Source organism: Mauremys mutica, chromosome 7, assembly GCF_020497125.1.
Source record: "Mauremys mutica isolate MM-2020 ecotype Southern chromosome 7, ASM2049712v1, whole genome shotgun sequence".
NCBI classification, from domain to species: domain Eukaryota; kingdom Metazoa; phylum Chordata; order Testudines; family Geoemydidae; genus Mauremys; species Mauremys mutica.
The window spans coordinates 108,228,922-108,246,107 of NC_059078.1; the positions used below are offsets into that span (position 1 = coordinate 108,228,922).

General features: G+C 41.1%; 1 protein-coding gene across 2 annotated transcripts; it reads left to right on the top strand.

Annotated features, from left to right (window-relative positions):
* Positions 1–1,424: 1,424 nt before the first annotated feature.
* Positions 1,425–13,697, top strand: TEX36 (testis expressed 36). 2 transcript variants are annotated; one of them, XM_045024833.1, is made up of 4 exons: positions 1,425–1,552; positions 5,165–5,296; positions 8,828–8,908; positions 11,760–13,697. In XM_045024833.1, exons 1-4 carry the CDS (start codon positions 1,466–1,468, stop codon positions 11,988–11,990), a joined length of 531 nt encoding a protein of 176 aa, XP_044880768.1. In that variant the 5' UTR covers positions 1,425–1,465; the 3' UTR covers positions 11,991–13,697. The 2 variants fall into 2 exon arrangements, with proteins under 2 accessions (XP_044880768.1, XP_044880769.1); XM_045024834.1 differs by having other exon boundaries at positions 1,438–1,593.
* The last annotated feature ends 3,489 nt before the right edge of the window (positions 13,698–17,186 follow it).

Sequence of the window (17,186 nt, forward strand, 5' to 3'; positions counted from 1 at the left end):
TTTCCACTGCTAATGTTCTGCTTCTAAATAATTTTTAATTACAAAAAAGCTAGATGTTGACTTTTTAACATCAATCACTGTTGTAACTATATTTTTTCTAAATCAAATAATATTTGATTGGGATTTTTGTGTTTTTTCTGTTTCAGAAATGGTATCCTAACATTCTGATAGCCATTCTACTTTCAAGTGTCCTTGTTTTTATGCTTAGAATTCTTTCTTTTTTCTGCAGATATTATCATCCAGATTACAAAATGTTATTGAAATGCTTGTTTTAAAATACTTTATTGGTTCTAAACAAATTAAACATGTTTCAGAGTCTCTATTGCCTTAAGAGACTGTCCAAGATTTTGTTTCTTTATCTCATTTTTGTCCAGCTGCGTTGGAACGCAGGAAAGAATGGTTTTGTCTTCACTTGCGTGTTGACCTGGACCTCATTGAAATATCAGAACCACATGACAGCTTGATTTAAGTAAATGAACATGCAGGAGATTCATAATATAACTTGGTTGATTTTACACAAAGTTTCTTGGTGTACAGCCTGAACCACTTAAAGTGTTGCATAGACTCATATCACAAAATACATATAAGGACAAAGGAAAATGATCCCACTGATGTTTTCTTAGCTGATTCCTGAATTTAAAAAATAGCTTCCTTTAAATAAGGTATAGCTATTTTCCTTTCCTTAGGGCAGTGGTCCCCAACCTTTTTTGTCTGGCGGGCGCTAGACAACGAGCCACAGAGGACTGTGGTGGCGGACGAGCATCTGCTGAAATTCTGCTGACAAGACGCCTATTGACCTTGCCACACTGCTGAAATGCCAACAAGTAGCGTCATCCAGAGGCGTCGCCGCTGAAATGCCATTGAAAATCAGCAGCATTTTGCCGGCGCCGCCTCTGGATGACATAGCTTGTCGGCGGCATTTTGGCAGATGCTCGTCTGCTGGCCAGTACGCGGGCACTTAGATGCCCCGCGGACACTGTGTTGGGGACCCCTCCCCTAAGGAGATGAGTTTAGAACAAATGTATCCATAGGTGAAGCAGGGGAATCTCCTTGTATAGGTGTAAGTCCCACCATTCTCCCTGATCCTTCACTTTGGGGAAGGCATCCACGCAATAAGGGGGGGTCTCTTCCACCCCTCAGATGATAGAGTCTTCACCCCCACCGGTACTCCCCCTCCCTCAGAATAAGGGGCCCTACACTTGATGAATAGCAAGGTCTCACCAACCATAAAACAGATCTATCTCCCTGTGCCAGAATGACGGGGGGAGCTCCTCCACCCCTGTAAGGGAGTGGGGTCCCCCTAATCCAGGGAGTTTTCCTTCCCCCATAGTAAGGCCTCCCCAGCCCGGACAATGGGGGGTCTCCTCACCCAGAGGGGTCTCCAGCGGGCGGGGCGGGGGGCGTTCCGCTGGCGGAGTAACGGCGGGCCCCTGAGTTTCAGGGGCCGCGGCGCGGGCCGGTGACTATGGCAACCGCTGCCCGGCAGCTGAGGCCGCAGGCTGGTCGCGCAGCGCGGCAGCAGGTGGCGGCCCGGGCCCAGCGATGCCCAAAGGCAGGTTGGCCAACCCCAGCACCGAGCGGGACGGCGCTTGGGTGAGAGACCGGCGCGGGGAGCGGGGGCGACCCGCCTTCCGTCCCCGGCCAAGCAGGACCCGAGCCAGCCCCCTTCGCTCCGGGCAGGAATAACCGCCCGTGGGGAGCGGGGGCAGAGCCCAGCCCAGCGCACCCACCCACGCGCTGGTCCCCGCAGGGGCAGCTTATCGCTGGGAAGCGGGATAGCAACCGCCCCGGTTGCTCCTGGCTCGCCGCAGCCCTGGGGCTGGCAAAGCGCCGCCCATCCGCGGGCGGGAGGGTTTGGCCCCGGACCGCGGTCAGCCCTAGTGCTGGAGCGCGGGCCGGAATCCGGCTGGCTCACGGCCCTGAGCCCCGCTGGCTTCTCTGCCCCTGAGCAGCTGGGTGGCCGTGGGCACGTTTCTTAACCGGGCCCCGCAAAGAGGAAGCGTGGCCGCGAGCCTGCTGTCTCCCTGGGACAGGGGAAGAAGGCCTGCGAGGCTTCCTTTCTCTTTGACTTTTGTAGAAATCCAGCCGGGCCTTGTCTACCCTGGCAGGGTTCTGATAAAACTGGTCCGACTATGCCCTCCCCCACCCCGTGAAAATTTTTGATTGAAACAAACAAAAACAAGCCTTTGGTTTTCATTGACATATCCGCTGAAATTTTCCAGTTTTGAGCAGAAAACTCACTAACCAAAAGGTTTTGGCCAAAATATTTTAATGATCAAACAAATTCTTCTGTGGAAAGGAAACACTTCATGCAAAATGTTTTATTTTATCAAAACCCCTATTTTCCATTTAAAAAAACAGTTTTCTTGGAAAATTTTCAAGCAAACCTACTCTATGGTCTGGGACAGGGGTAGGCAACCTATGGCACGGGTGCCGAAGGCGGCAAGCAAGCTGATTTTCAGTGGCACTCACACTGCCCGGGTCCTGGCCACCGGTCGGGGGAGGGGAGGCTCTGTATTTTAATTTAATTTTAAATGAAGCTTCTTAAACATTTTAAAAGCCTTATTTGCTTTACATACAACAATAGTTTAGTTATATATTATAGACTTATAGAAAGAGACCTAAAAATGTTAAAATGTATTACTGGCACACGAAACCTTAAAGTAGAGTGAATAAATGAAGATTCGGCACACCAATCCCTGGTCTGGGATATTGACATTACCAATACCAAGAAAATGAAACCTAGTTACTTGAGATAGTTTGACTAAAATTGTGCCTTAACCCTAACTTGTTTTTGTTAATACTTGTTTAACTGAAACATTGTGATGAAAAAGATACTGGAGGATTCAATTCCTCTACTCCTTCTACTAAGGACCAAGACAGCTAGCAATATACATTTCTGATTCTAACAAATTTTTCAACCAACAAAGGAAGAGTCTGAGAAATCTTGACATTACTGTTGTTTCTGATGTGCTCAGATCTTTTTTATAGGTGATAAAGAAATGGAAAGAAACACAACCACAGTTTTTTCTATAGAGATCACCTTTAATCTCTCTCTTTTTCCACTTCTCTGAATGGGGACAATCATGATTATTTCCTTATATCACAGCATTATTGTATGGATTAATTAATTTACATTTTCAAAAAGTTGCCCCAAGTGAAATGATTATTATTATTATTATTTTCTATTTGTAATTAGTTTGTGGTGACACGGGTCTTATCAAATTACATGCTAGAGCTGTGATGTTAAATCCACATGAAACATTTTTTAAAAGTGCTTCCCCTTTCCCACTGGAAACTTTTTGCAACATTTTCATGAATAGGACAGCAACACAGAAAGAAGTGAGATCAACTTTACCGTTATTGGAATTGATTGAATAACTTTTAATGTTACAATCTCATCACCCTATGGTTTGGTGTTTCATATGGGCTTAGAAATTAATCTGTAAAGACATACTAAAAATCACTTTAAAAACCTAGATCCATTTTTCCCTTGCAACTTTCTTAGATTTTCACAAAAAATCTCTACTTTCAGAGCACATTTTCAAGAGATTTTTTCCATGTTTCTAAGCTGCCTTGAATTCTCTTCTTTCTTTTTACTTATAGGTAATTTGCTATTTCTCCTCCAGGAGAAGTCTACCTTATACTTGTCTCAATTATAGGTTACACAAGAGCAGCAGCAGCAGCTTGATCTCACTGTTGCTGAGGTCTAGGTTCCTCAGCATTGTGCATGTATGTACACACACTTTCCATGAGTGCTTTGCTTCTTCGTGCAGGTGCATTGGAAAGTAATGCACATTGGAAAAAATAACCCCAATTATACATACAACATGATGGGGGCTAATTTAGCTACAACGAGTCAGGAAAAAGATCTTGGCATCATCGTGGATAGTTCTCTGAAGATGTCCACGCAGTGTGCAGAGGCGGTCAAAAAAGCAAACAGGATGTTAGGAATCATTAAAAAGGGGATAGAGAATAAGACTGAGAATATATTATTGCCCTTATATAAATCCATGGTACGCCCACATCTCGAATACTGCATACAGATGTGGTCTCCTCACCTCAAAAAAGATATTCTAGCACTAGAAAAGGTTCAGAAAAGGGCAACTAAAATGATTAGGGGTTTAGAGAGGGTCCCATACGAGGAAAGATTAAAGAGGCTAGGACTCTTCAGCTTGGAAAAGAGAAGACTAAGGGGGGACATGATAGAGGTATATAAAATCATGAGTGATGTTGAGAAAGTGGATAAGGAAAAGTTATTTACTTATTCCCATAATACAAGAACTAGGGGTCACCAAATGAAATTAATAGGCAGCAGGTTTAAAACAAATAAAAGGAAGTTCTTCTTCACGCAGCGCACAGTCAACTTGTGGAACTCCTTACCTGAGGAGGTTGTGAAGGCTAGGACTATAACAATGTTTAAAAGGGGACTGGATAAATTCATGGTGGCTAAGTCCATAAATGGCTATTAGCCAGAATGGGTAAGAATGGTGTCCCTAGCCTCTGTTCGTCAGAGGATGGAGATGGATGGCAGGAGAGAGATCACTTGATCATTGCCTGTTAGATTCACTCCCTCTGGGGCACCTGGCATTGGCCACTGTCGGTAGACAGATACTGGGCTAGATGGACCTTTGGTCTGACCCGGTACGGCCTTTCTTATGTTCTTATGTTCTAAGATCCTGAAGATCCTGAACCTATAATGTGCTGAGCATCTCCTGCAAGGTGCTTAGTGCCATCAAGTCCAGTATCTTTCCATATAGCAGCAAGAGCAGCAGCAATAGTAAAGATAACAATCTCGCAGCTGTGGCTGTGTGATGGATGCTCCTGCAACATTAACTACCACTAAATTATGGACTTTCAGAAAATCCCCTGCAGAACTAACAGGATGTTGCAACTCATCATTCTAAATATGCTCTTTGTATGATACATCCCTTTCTCCTTCCTTCATCTATTTTGTCTATCTACATCAGAAGCTCCTCAATGCAGGGATTGTGCTCTCTGTGTTTTTTATGGTAGTAGCACAGTGGGATCCCGATTCTGACTGGGGCCCCAAGTGCTACTTAATACAAATAATAAAAATAAATGAAAATAAAAATAATAAAAATAACTGATTCTCTGATGCTGATGTGTTTGTTTTCTGGATCAAAACATTTATATTTTCTAGTTCCCGCACCTTGGAATATTCCATAGTCAACCTGAATCGATCACAGAGTGTATGCTAAAACAGGTACAAAATCCAGAAGAGGTTCAATATATTCAGAAGAGATTGCCACTAGTATACAAAATTCGGGAGCAGGTTAGTTATTGTGGACATATAATAGACTTATGGAACTCCTTGCTGCAGGATGTTATTGAGTAAATGCTTACTAAATTATCTGAATAAGAACTAACATAAAAAGTGTAATGGCTTCCAGTTTTCATGCTTAAGGGAATAAGTTGGTGGTCATCTGTGGTAAGGAAAAATTTATCCCAAGATATACTGTTGCTCAGTTATTACTATTTTTTATTAGTGCTGATAACTTTCTAAAACAAATTCTTTATGTGTTGAAATATACTATAATTGGTCTCAGTCCAACAAATGTGGATAAAATATGTCTGTATGACGGTTTGATTGAAATTTGGTAAGCAATTTTGAATTGTGTGGGAAATATGTGTTCCCTTGAGGAAGTTTGTTTTGATAACTGAAACAGTTAAAGCCAGAAATTTCAAACTTGAATTCTTTTTTTTAAAGACTTTACTGAGAGTTAGAAATCAAACCAAGTTTCAAAATAATCAGTACAGTGTGTTTAAAGTTATGAACATTTAAAGGCGACAGTTTCATGCATGCACACTGATCCTACAATTGGATCCATGCATGCAGACCCTTGCTTTTTTCCCTTCTTTTAAAAGACCCCTGGAAACTGCATGCAAAAAAATAGTGTTCTGCAGCACAAGGGTTGCAATGTTGTGCACTCCTAATACAGTAGATTCCAAAGTTAAAGTTGTATCCACAACATTAATTGTGCTACATTGCTCATTTAGAGTATTTTCCATTTCCTCTTTTTGTAAGGGCAACTCTTAACACATACCTAAAATATATAGAATGTGCTTTGGGGCCACATTTACTTTGTGGCAACAATCGTAATTTTTAGAATTTCCTGATTTCTGAGTCCGTAAAGGCAGAATTAATGGTAGTTGTGTTAATATTAATTATTTATAGATTGCTATTAATATATGGTGAATGCTATCATTTTAACATGATGTCATAGTAAAACAAAAGAAAGCCATACTAGCCAGTTTTGGATAACTTTGCTCCTCAGCTAGACTAACGTGTAAAGTTATCAGAATCTGCAGCATACATAGCACACTGGGCTCCAGTTCTGGAAGTCAGGCTGTCTTATACTCAGATCCCTGTCCCATAGAAAGTAGGGAACTTAACCCACTTTCCCAAAGAGTTGAATGTCTTGGTTTCATTGAACACCATGGTTTGGGTTTATCTAGTATGCTTTCTTGGAAGTTGGCACATTTAATCTGGGAGAGACAACGAACTGCATCCTTTGTTGCAGTTTGTCATCAGTTTGTCTCTGGCTGCCGTAGGGTGAAATTCCTACCCCTTCACTGAACAACTCTGCAGTTTTCTTGATGATTTCTCTTGTCCTCCCTGAGGAGGTGGCATCTTCATAGCGCTATTACAATCACATGAGACCAGAGGCCAAATTCTATTTCATTTATACTGGTTTAAAACCAGAGTAATTTCACTGACCTCAGTGTACTAAGAGCAGAATTTGACTAAAAGGGAGTAGTTAGGACTAGGAGGGGAGTTTTGGAATAATGAGGAGAGGAATAGAAGGTTACAGAGCATTATGGGATTTTATGGGATGCTTTCTCTGGAGCATCTGGCATTGGAGAAAGAATACCAGGCTAGATAGGCCATTGGTCCATACTCATATGACCTTTCTTATGTTGTGACCGCCATTTATTTTGTGTAGCTGCTTTCACTGTCGGGAAGAATTAATGGAGGCCCTTTCATCTATTTATGATGGATTAGAATGATGCCAGCAGAAAGAGAAGGAAGATATATTAAAGAGACTGGAATGTGATGTCATAAAAACACAGTTTGAGAAAGTTTGTGTTGCTTTGACTTTAAAAAAAAAACTGCTGATGAAAACTGTTTCAGTTTGAAAGGAGTTGGAAGGTCACTGTGTGCCAGAGCTGACTGTCTCTAATCTCTCTGTGTGAGGGAACTTCCTGGCTGTGAGGTTAATTACATTTCTCAGAGGCAGGAATATAGTTCTTTCTTAGATTATATTATTCATTGTTCTTACTTTGCTGTAATCTTAAAACCATTTTTACTATAGCTTTTTTTCCCCTGTACTTAATTTGTTAAATAGTTCCCAGAGATATTATTCAATATATACGTATCTTCTATTTTTCAATTTTCCTGCAGCACATAAAAACTATAAACAAACTCACTATTCCTTTGTAAAGATGTAAGTGACTGGGTCTTAATCACACTGATGTATTTCAGTGGTAGCTCTGTGCATTTTATCCATGCAGGATTAATTACCTAGGGCCCTGATCCTGTAAGCAAGTACACATGAGTAGTCCCACTGAACTCAGTGGGAGTACTCACATGCATAACATAACTCTGGTGCATAACTATTTGCAAAATTGGGGCTTGGAGGCTGATCTGCTTATGAAAATCCCACTGACTTCTATGCATGGAGTAGGTATAGAATTGGACCCTTGAAAAGTACTACAGATCTATAATTAAGCAAAAGACTAGTTGAGTTTGTGTGAGAGATTATATGGTCATAAGGCACACAGCACAAGACCAAACCAAGTCTATAAAGTGTACGAAATGGAGATCTTCAGTTATAACCTAAACCTTGATCCTGCAGCTGATTCCATGCAGGCAGACCCTGGCATCTGCCTGTCCTTTCAGGATCAGGACCATAATTATATTTTTCTTTATAATTGATTTATATTTTCTGTTACAGACCACAATTTATTTCAAATAGCTTTTGTATTAATGCACAGTAAAACTAGATATGCCCCCTTGAGTTGAAGATCTACAGTTATAAGATTCCTGCCGCCATATTAAGTGTAAAAATCATTACAGAAGTTGTAAAAATGAACCGTTACCAACACAAACCGAAAGACGATGCTTGGAGAAGCAAAAAAGACAAGTCTAGTAGTCTAGAATACTTTTTGGAATTTCATATTTTAACCATTTTATACACATAGGACTGAAACTTTATATAATGGACAATTAATTTGTAAATTATTAAATTTATTACTTTCTTACAACTCTGTTCATGCATTTTCAGATTCTTTTTTAAAATAGTGCTTTAATTTTACAAAATGAATACAAAGTATGAGTAAAAGGTGAGTTTAAAACTAGTTCTGTGCTTAATGGGCTCCCAGAGCCTGGTTACTGGATGGTATTCAGCACTTAAATCTCAGATTAACTCAGTTTTGAGTTCCCTTTTGTAGTTCAACTTTCATTTGTTGAGGGCTCGCTAATGAGCCATACAAAAATGTCTTGACATTTCTGTAATATTTTTGTGCTTCTATGGAGAATATGATTTCTCTGATTTGGAGGTTTGCATTTAATCGTGTGCATGTTCAATAAGTCTTGTGAATATTAAATTCTGATGATTTTGGAGAAAAATACAGAGAGCCAATTTTGCAGGAATAAACCCATGTACAAGAAGATTTAACAGATAATGCCTCTGTTAATAAAAACATAATTTTTGCATGTGTCAAAAAGGGCAGGCTAAGATTATAGCACACACAGATGGCATAAGGTATATTATAACTTATCTTTTCTTTATCTCTTTTTCAGAAAGCAGTAAAAAATCACTTTCCATTTTCAACCCATGACAACAGGCATTGTTTACAGAATGTGGGAGAGTACTTTGATTTTGTGAGTATCCAGCACGGAGAAAATCAGCAAGTTCATATCTCTCAACCTGCCAGAGATTAAAGACAATATTCTTGCAAAATTCATGGATGCTCAAAAAGATGATGAGAGAAAATGCACACTAAACAGCACTGATAACATGCACAGATTGTTGGGACGTAACTTATGTGTAATGACATGTGGGTATGTCTTCTCAATCCTCATAACAGTATAATATAGCATTTACAGATACCTAGAATAGTATGTAGGATCTGGCAAGAGTGATACATACATAATTGACTTCTTGTGGAGCATAGCAGCCCAAATCATGTCACTTTCTCTTAGTCTACAGGTTTATGCGTTAGCCACTTGCAAAAGTGTTTTTATACTGATTTTTTATCCGGATACACTGATTGCTTGGTGTGCAAATGCAGATCTGGCATTCTGTTTTGGAAGCAGAATTTTGGAAGTATTCTCACATTGCTGTGTTGGTGAAATTCATCTCTTCTCACAAAGAGTTAGAATAAATGGTCTTTTTGTAGGCAATAAAGTAGGGATTGTAAAAAACAACCTGTGAGCAAGCTTCAGGACTGCAGCACAACCTCTCTGGACATGTCTTTACGAACAGTTAGTGCATGGCCAACTAGGATGTAAATCTACAGTGCACTAGCCTACTATGCACTAACTATCCATGTGGACCCTGCTGCCATGCACTAAAAGTTCCATATTGTGTTTTAATATACTCTGCTTTGATAGTAGCATACCCTGTTACAGTCTGTGGGGCTAAAATAAAGGCTATCCTGCTATCCAGGGCCAGCTCCAGGCACCAGCATTCCAAGCTGGTGCTTGGGGCAGCAATTTTCAAGGGGTGGCAGTCCCTGTTGTTTTGCCCCCAGCAGCGCGCCAAATTGCCGCTGCGGACGGCGGGCGCAGTCCGTATGCCCTTAGGGCGGCAGGCGCGTTTCCGCAGCGGCGGCAATTCGGCAGCAACTTCTATATTTAGCTGTCTGCAGCGGCTTCAGCTAAACATAGAAGCTGCCGCCGAATTGCCACTGCTGCGGAAACGCGCCTGCCGCCCTAAGGGCACACGGACTGCCCCCGCCTCCTGGCGGCAATTCGGTGCGCTGCTTGGGGCGGCGAAAACTGTAGAGTCGGTCCTGCTGCTATCCCAGACTCTGGATCTGCACAAGCATAGATCATGTGCCCCTCTGGCACAACCCCGTCTCTCCCAGCTTATTTGGAGCTAGCATGGAGCTTACCTCTGTGATGAGCAAGAGTTATAGAGGCCTCCCTATGTAGTTGTTCTGCCTGGAAGTTTAGTAGCCTAGAGGAGCTTATAGGATATATGATTAAAGGGATTTTAAGGCAGTGGTTCTCAACCTTTCAGGGGTCTGATTTGTCTTGCATACCCCAAGTTTCATCTCACTTAAAAAGCTACTTGTTTACAAAATCAGACATAACAATGCAAAGTGTCACAGCACACTATTACTGAAAAATGGCTTACTTTCTCATTTTGTCTCTATGAAATTTTAGTTTGTACTGACTTCGCTAGTGCTTTTTATGTAGCCTGCTGTAAAACTAAGCAAATATCTAGATGAGTTGATGTACCCCCTGGAAGACCTCTGCGTACCCCTGGTTGAGAACCACTGTCTTAAGGGAGTCACCATTCTGAGCAAATTTTTAAAAGTTCCTCTTTTGCCTTTTACGTTTGCATGCGTAATCATTTCAATTTTGATTTTTTTTCCTATTTGGAATGTTGATATGTTTCTATGGCAACAAATGAGACAGCATGATCTACTAGACCAGTGGTCCTCAACCTTTTCATCTGGCGGGCGCCAGACAAAGGACCATGGCGGTGGTGGAGCATCCACCGAAATGCCGCCGAGTTTCTGCGGCATTTCGGCGGCGACGCCTCTCGATGACGTGACTTGTCAGCGGCAAGCAGCATCACTGAGAGGCGTCGCCGCCGAAATGCCGCAGAAATTCGGGGGTGACGCCTCTCGATGATGCCGCTTGTCAGCGGCAAGCGGTGTCATCGAGAGGCGTTGCCGCTGAAATGCTGCAGAAATTTGGCAGTATTTCGGCGGATGCTCCACCGCTGGCCAGGACGCAGGCGCGATGGCACCCACGGGCACCGCATTGGGGACCCTGTACTAGACAGTGCGCAGTGCAGGGAGTCAGGAACTCCTATGTTCTGATTCCTGCTCTGCTACTGAATCCCTTTGTGATCTTGGGCAACTCTTAGGCCCAGATTTCCAAAAGCATTCATTAATGTTAAAAACCTTCCATTTTTTTGCCCAGTGTGCTATACTCAATGCCTGATAATTTTCAGAGACGCTGATCATGTGGAACTCCAGTGGGTATATCACATAAGAAAAATCAGACTCTCTGGGTCTCAAATTTGTCACACAAAAGTAAGGGACACTTTTGAAAAACTTGGTTTTACACTTTGTTTATCTGTAAGCCGTAAATAATGTTATTTACCTCACTGGGCTGTTATGAGGATTCATTTATTTGGTACTGCACTTTGAATATATAAAGTGCTATAGCAATTAAAAGAATTATTATTTTATTCATAATAATAGATCAAAGGTCAAGATGTCTGTGTTTGGTTTTCCTTTGTCTGTGCATCAACATAGTTAATCACGCTACCAGAAAGGTATATATTGGTAGGTCTGAGAATAATATTTATAACCTAACTGCTTGCAGCAGATCAGCAGTGGTTCTGATAATCACTTTGGTAAGTGCTTCTTTAATTTTTAACTGCTCCATGACAAAGTAATGGATTTCTTCCCTAACATTCCAAACTTTAACAGTGAAACTGTGATCCTGAAATGTATATTTTTATCAGTTTTTCCTTCAATCTTTTTCCTAGAGCCTAGGACGAAAGAAGGTTGAACCAGAAAGAAGGCAACAGAATTCACAAAACTTCTGTCTGTGGGCACATGAATACATTCCTACTAGTCATGATGGTTTTACCATTTATCAAACATCATTCATAGGTGATCAAGATACCAAGCGTCCTTTTTGTAGACGATATCCAAAACAGCACTTAGAAAGGTGCTACATTTATAAATCTATTCCTGAGAATGAAAAACACATGTAGTCAAACCACCTTGTTAATTGCAGGATTCCTTATTTAGTATTAATTATTTAGTGTTATTTACTCCTTATTTATCAACATCCTTTCTCTGGGTCTGAACCACTCTTACCCATCAAACACATGATGGAATAAATATCTGTGTAAAATGGATACTGCAGTACATGTTGCAAATATTTACAGTTGGCAGGTTCATTGAAATTAGCAATGATCTTGCTTTTTGCATTCTTTAGCTTTACTGAAAACTAAAATTACTATGAAAACATAAGTTACAATAAAGTAAGTTGTAATGAATCACAACAACATTGGGAGGTAAAATATAGTTGTCTTTGTATAGTTATATTTTTTTAAAATATCAATATTGGAAGAAGAGAGGCAGGCCCAGATCCACAAGGGGACTTAAACGTTGCTCTGAGCTCACCTACCAGATTGGTCAAGATAGGTGGAGGGAATCCTATCTTCACCTGGTTTGAGGATCCTCTGGGGCTTAGGCATGAGATATTCACCTGGATGGCTAGAGTGTAAGGCATTGTGAGCATGCCCAGTGGCAGAAACGTAGGCACCAAGGGAACTCTGACAGAAAAAATTTAGGCACTGAGGGATTTTAGGCACCTACTGGGTTAAGCAGCAGCCAAGCAGGAGTTCTGAGGCTCTCTGGTGTCTAAATTTTGGACTTAGGTGCTGAAAGTGGAGTTAGGTCCTTTTGTGCTAAGTCCTTTTGTGGATCTGGGCCACGGTGATTATACTTGTACAGTATAATTTGAAATTGATTTATGCCTTTAGGCACAAATCATGGTCCATGTCTCTGCTGGTGCAGAAGCTCCTCCAGCAGTGGAACCAGTAGCATGAAGGGCAATGTGCAGGAGTTGATGGGGGCTGGGCAGTCAGGTGGGTACAGTGAAGCTGGATCCTTGGGAAACACCCCCCCACACACACACACAGGAACCATGTCAGGATCATACACTGTCGTTTCAGACATGGGGATGAACTTTGCTGTGCTGCATCATGGGTGTGAAGGGGGGATTCCTCTCTTTACTTTCACCTCAACACATACACCCCTCTGCCCAGGTTTTAATGATGATGGATATGGCCCATGAGAGAAACTACGTAATAAAGCAACTGAATTCTGTGTTATGGTGTAAAATAAATGTGGGCATAACAAAGAAGGAGATGGACAGAAAGGGATGTCACAGTGTGTGTATGTGATTATATATAACGTTGATAGTGATAGGACCAGGAGGAAATAATTTAGGAAAAGGTTTAGAATGGTAAGCTGTGTGATGGCTTTCATTGAGCTTAGGGTAGATGGGGTCTGGAAAGAACTCATGTTCTTATGCTTAAACACCACCAGCAGCAAAATAAACTAAAGATTGATCCTACAAGCCTTCTGCACAAGAAACTCCTATGGATTGCAACATGTGGAAGAATTGTAAGATTAGTTCAAAAAACAATGTGTTTTCCTTCTGCAGAGCATTTTAACTCATATTTTATCATCGTTCCAAAACAGAAATGTACACATCTTAGAACAATCTGTAAACAAACACATTGCCATGCAAAATAGTGAAGAACAGGCAACTAAAGCACAAACGTATAGGAAAGGTTGACTTGACTACTAAATACATTTATTTCCACTTTGAATTCACCGAGCTGGAAAGATGCAAGAGTTATTTTTGACATATTTTTAATCTATGGATACCAACATGCAATGGAAAATCTCACATCACATCAAAATATATTATATTGGAAGATTTCCAGAAGCCTGTAGTCATTTCCTTAGCACATGTGGAAATAAATAAATAAATAAAAATAATAATAATATAATAAGGATTTTATTTATAAAGTGCCCCCCTACTGAGGTACTGCACAACATTTTGAAATACAAAACATCATTAAACCATAGGAAAAAACAGATAAAAGGCCAAGTAACATAGGGTCATTAAAAAAGAATAATTTTGTTTGTTTGTTTCAGAGTGAATAGAACCAGTCTGACAGCTCTAAAATCAGATTTTCCAAAGCTTTAGCCAACAAATTTCACCCCCAAACTGATTCAAAACCAATGTGCATGCCAATTATATGGTATGTGAAGTACCCCACACTGTTCAGTATACCCAAGAGGGTAATCTCGGGCCTTCAGCAGAAGGAAGAAAAACATTACAAATGCACAAAGAATGTGTATCTGTGGTTTACTATTACAAATGAATATAGTGAAATGAGTCTCTGGTTTGTTATGCTTTTCCCCAACAATCAAAAGATTCCAAATTTGTTTCTCTGACTTATTTTTGCTTTGTTTAAATTTTTATTTAAACTGTTTTTAAAAAAAAAAGTAGTTGTGGATTAGTTTTTTCAGTAAATTCTCAAACAGGATTGTAATAGATGCCAGAGGAAAAAGTGGAGGAAACATGTTCTGTATCCAAACTGGAATTTAAATTGTCATAGTTGGACTGAGTAAAACAGGTGATTTCCCAGCTCCCCGTGATACTCTAAAGAACATGTTTATATGTTTATAGATGAGACAATATATGTAACTATATGTAATTTTTAAATGACTGATGAGAAGCCCAATCTATTGGAGTGTTTGGTCTTCTGAGACCACATCCACAAAGGGATTTAGGCATCTAACAACCAATTTTAGGTGGTACTGAAATCTACAAACCCCTGCCTGCCCTATCCCGTAAGTGCCTAAACTCACTTGCCACCTAATTTTTATTGTAAAAGTTCCCTTACCACCTGTTTCTGCCTCTATACCCTGCTACCTTTAGGCACTGAGATGCCTGTCTCCCCCATAAGCTGCAGCATGTTCCACAAACTGGGGAAGATAGGTGCTCTTCTGCCTATGTTGCCTGCTCTGATAGGTGAGCTCAGAGGATGCCTAACTCCACACTAAATTGCAGGGGCAGGGGTGGAAAACCTCATAGCCTTTAGCCCAGTGTTTAGGGTACTCATTTGGGATGTAGTAGATGCCAGTTCATTTCCCCCTTCTGCCAGATGTGGAGAAGGTGAGTGCCCTAACCACTAGACTATAGAGCAACTCACTCTCTCTGACCCAGTTATTCATTAACTTAATTAAAGTGAAACTGCTTCAACAAGAGAATGAGAAGACCCACATGATAATATTCCACAGACCAGTGACTATGGCACTCTCCTCTGAAATAGGGAACTCACCATTCAAATCCCTTCTCATCAGGCTGTGGGAGGAATTGAACTGAAGTCTCCTGCATCCTGGATGAATGTAGCCTGGGTGCAGTTATAAATGTGGTTAATATTAATATAGCTTGTTCCCAGTACTAGACACTTTTACACCGGTATAACTGTCCACACTAGGGTTTGTACTGGTATAACTTTATCAGTTTAAAATCTCTCTCTCCCATCCCTAACTGACATAGTTATACCAGTGCAAGATCTGTGTGTATCTCAGGCCTTGGACCAAGTTAGTATTAGTTTGGTCAACTCAGAAGTCCTAAAATAAGAGAAAGTATTTGTGTGTTTACACCCGAGCTACCTGTGAACTTTCTCTTGTTGTTCATACACTTCCTGTCTGCTGAATTGCCCAGGAAGCACTAGCTGGCAAACAATGGAAAACAATTCTACTGTGTAACAAGAAAGGAGCACATACAGCTACCTCCTCCCAGATTTGTTGTTTTATGCCTCCCTTCCCTACAAAGTATTAAAATAGTGAGATGATCCAATGCTTTATCTCTAGAACATCTAATTATAGGGAAATCTATTAATCAGGGAAGTAATTCTGCCTGACCTTAATTTGGACACATAGCAATTGTGGGTGTGGATGAACCATAAAAAAATACCCAGCTTATGATTCATTCAGGCAGCTGTGTAATATTTATGACAAGTCAGCAGAGGTTGTCAATGCTATCTTTCCTCCAATCAATGTTTTCTAAATTTCTTATATCTGAGTAATACAGATTTGTAAGTGAAATTTCTAGTTTATATTTAAAAATTCTCAAGTATGGGGGAGAATTCCATTCCAATGCAAAGGAGCCCCAAATCTCTAGGTTTCACTTAAGCCCATAGGGTGACATCAACTTGTGATTGGACCATCTATCTGTGGGAAAAGTGCAAACAGGTTGGGTAAGCTGAATCCAGCCTGCTATATAGGCCCCTTTCTCTTCCTCTTCTGCCTGTGGGAGACATACTGCTAACTGCGATGGAAAGCTTTTGGGGAACCCCTCACTAAAAGTTTGGCAGCACATCACTGAACTGAAGAAGTCTTCTGCATCCTTCTAAACAATGTCAGTTATTTCTGCTCCATATTGCACGTAATATCTTGTAAAAAAAGAGAAATATTAAGAATATGCTTTTTTCCTGCTATGTGATTTCTAGAAATAGCAAATACTCATCTACGTTCCATAAAGCACTTTAGGGACATTACTTAATTAACACTTAGGGTACGTCTACACTATGGGATTATTCCGAATTTACATAAACCGGTTTAGCAAAACAGATTGCATAAAATCGAGTGCGTGCGGCCACACTAAACACATTAAATCGGTGGTGTGTGTCCACGGTCCGAGGCTAGCATCGATTTCTGGAGCGTTGCACTGTGGGTAGCTATTCCGTAGCTATCCCATAGTTCCCGCAGCCTACCCCGCCCCTTGGAATTTCCGGGTTGAGATCCCAGTGCCTGATGGGGCAAAAATCATTGTCGCAGGTGGTTCTGGGTAAATGTCGTCAGTCACTCCTTCCTCTGGGAAAGCAACGGCAGACAAGAATTTTGCGCCTTTTTTCCCTGGATTGCCCTGGCAGATGCCATAGCATGGCAATCATGGAGCCTGTTTTGCCTTTTGTGACTGTCACCGTATGTGTACTAGCTGCCTCTCACAGAGGCGATTCAGCAGCGCTACACAGAAGCATGCTTTTGCTTTTGCATGACAGCAGAGATGGTTACCAGCCATACTGTACCATCTACCATACCATAAATTGGTAATAAGATGATCATGGTTACCAGTCCTTTTGCACCATTTGCTGCTGTCATAAGTGCCCCTGGCTAAGATCAGCCAGGGGCGCAAAATCCAAAATTGGGAATGACTCCCTGAGTCAATCCCTCCTTTTTGGTATCTAAAAATAGAATCAGTCCTGCCTAGAATATGGGCAAGTGTACTAGAGAACCACTGTATCAGAGAGCACAGCTGCTCTGTGTCAGATCCTGCAGAAATTATGAGCTATATGCTATTCACAGGAGATGCT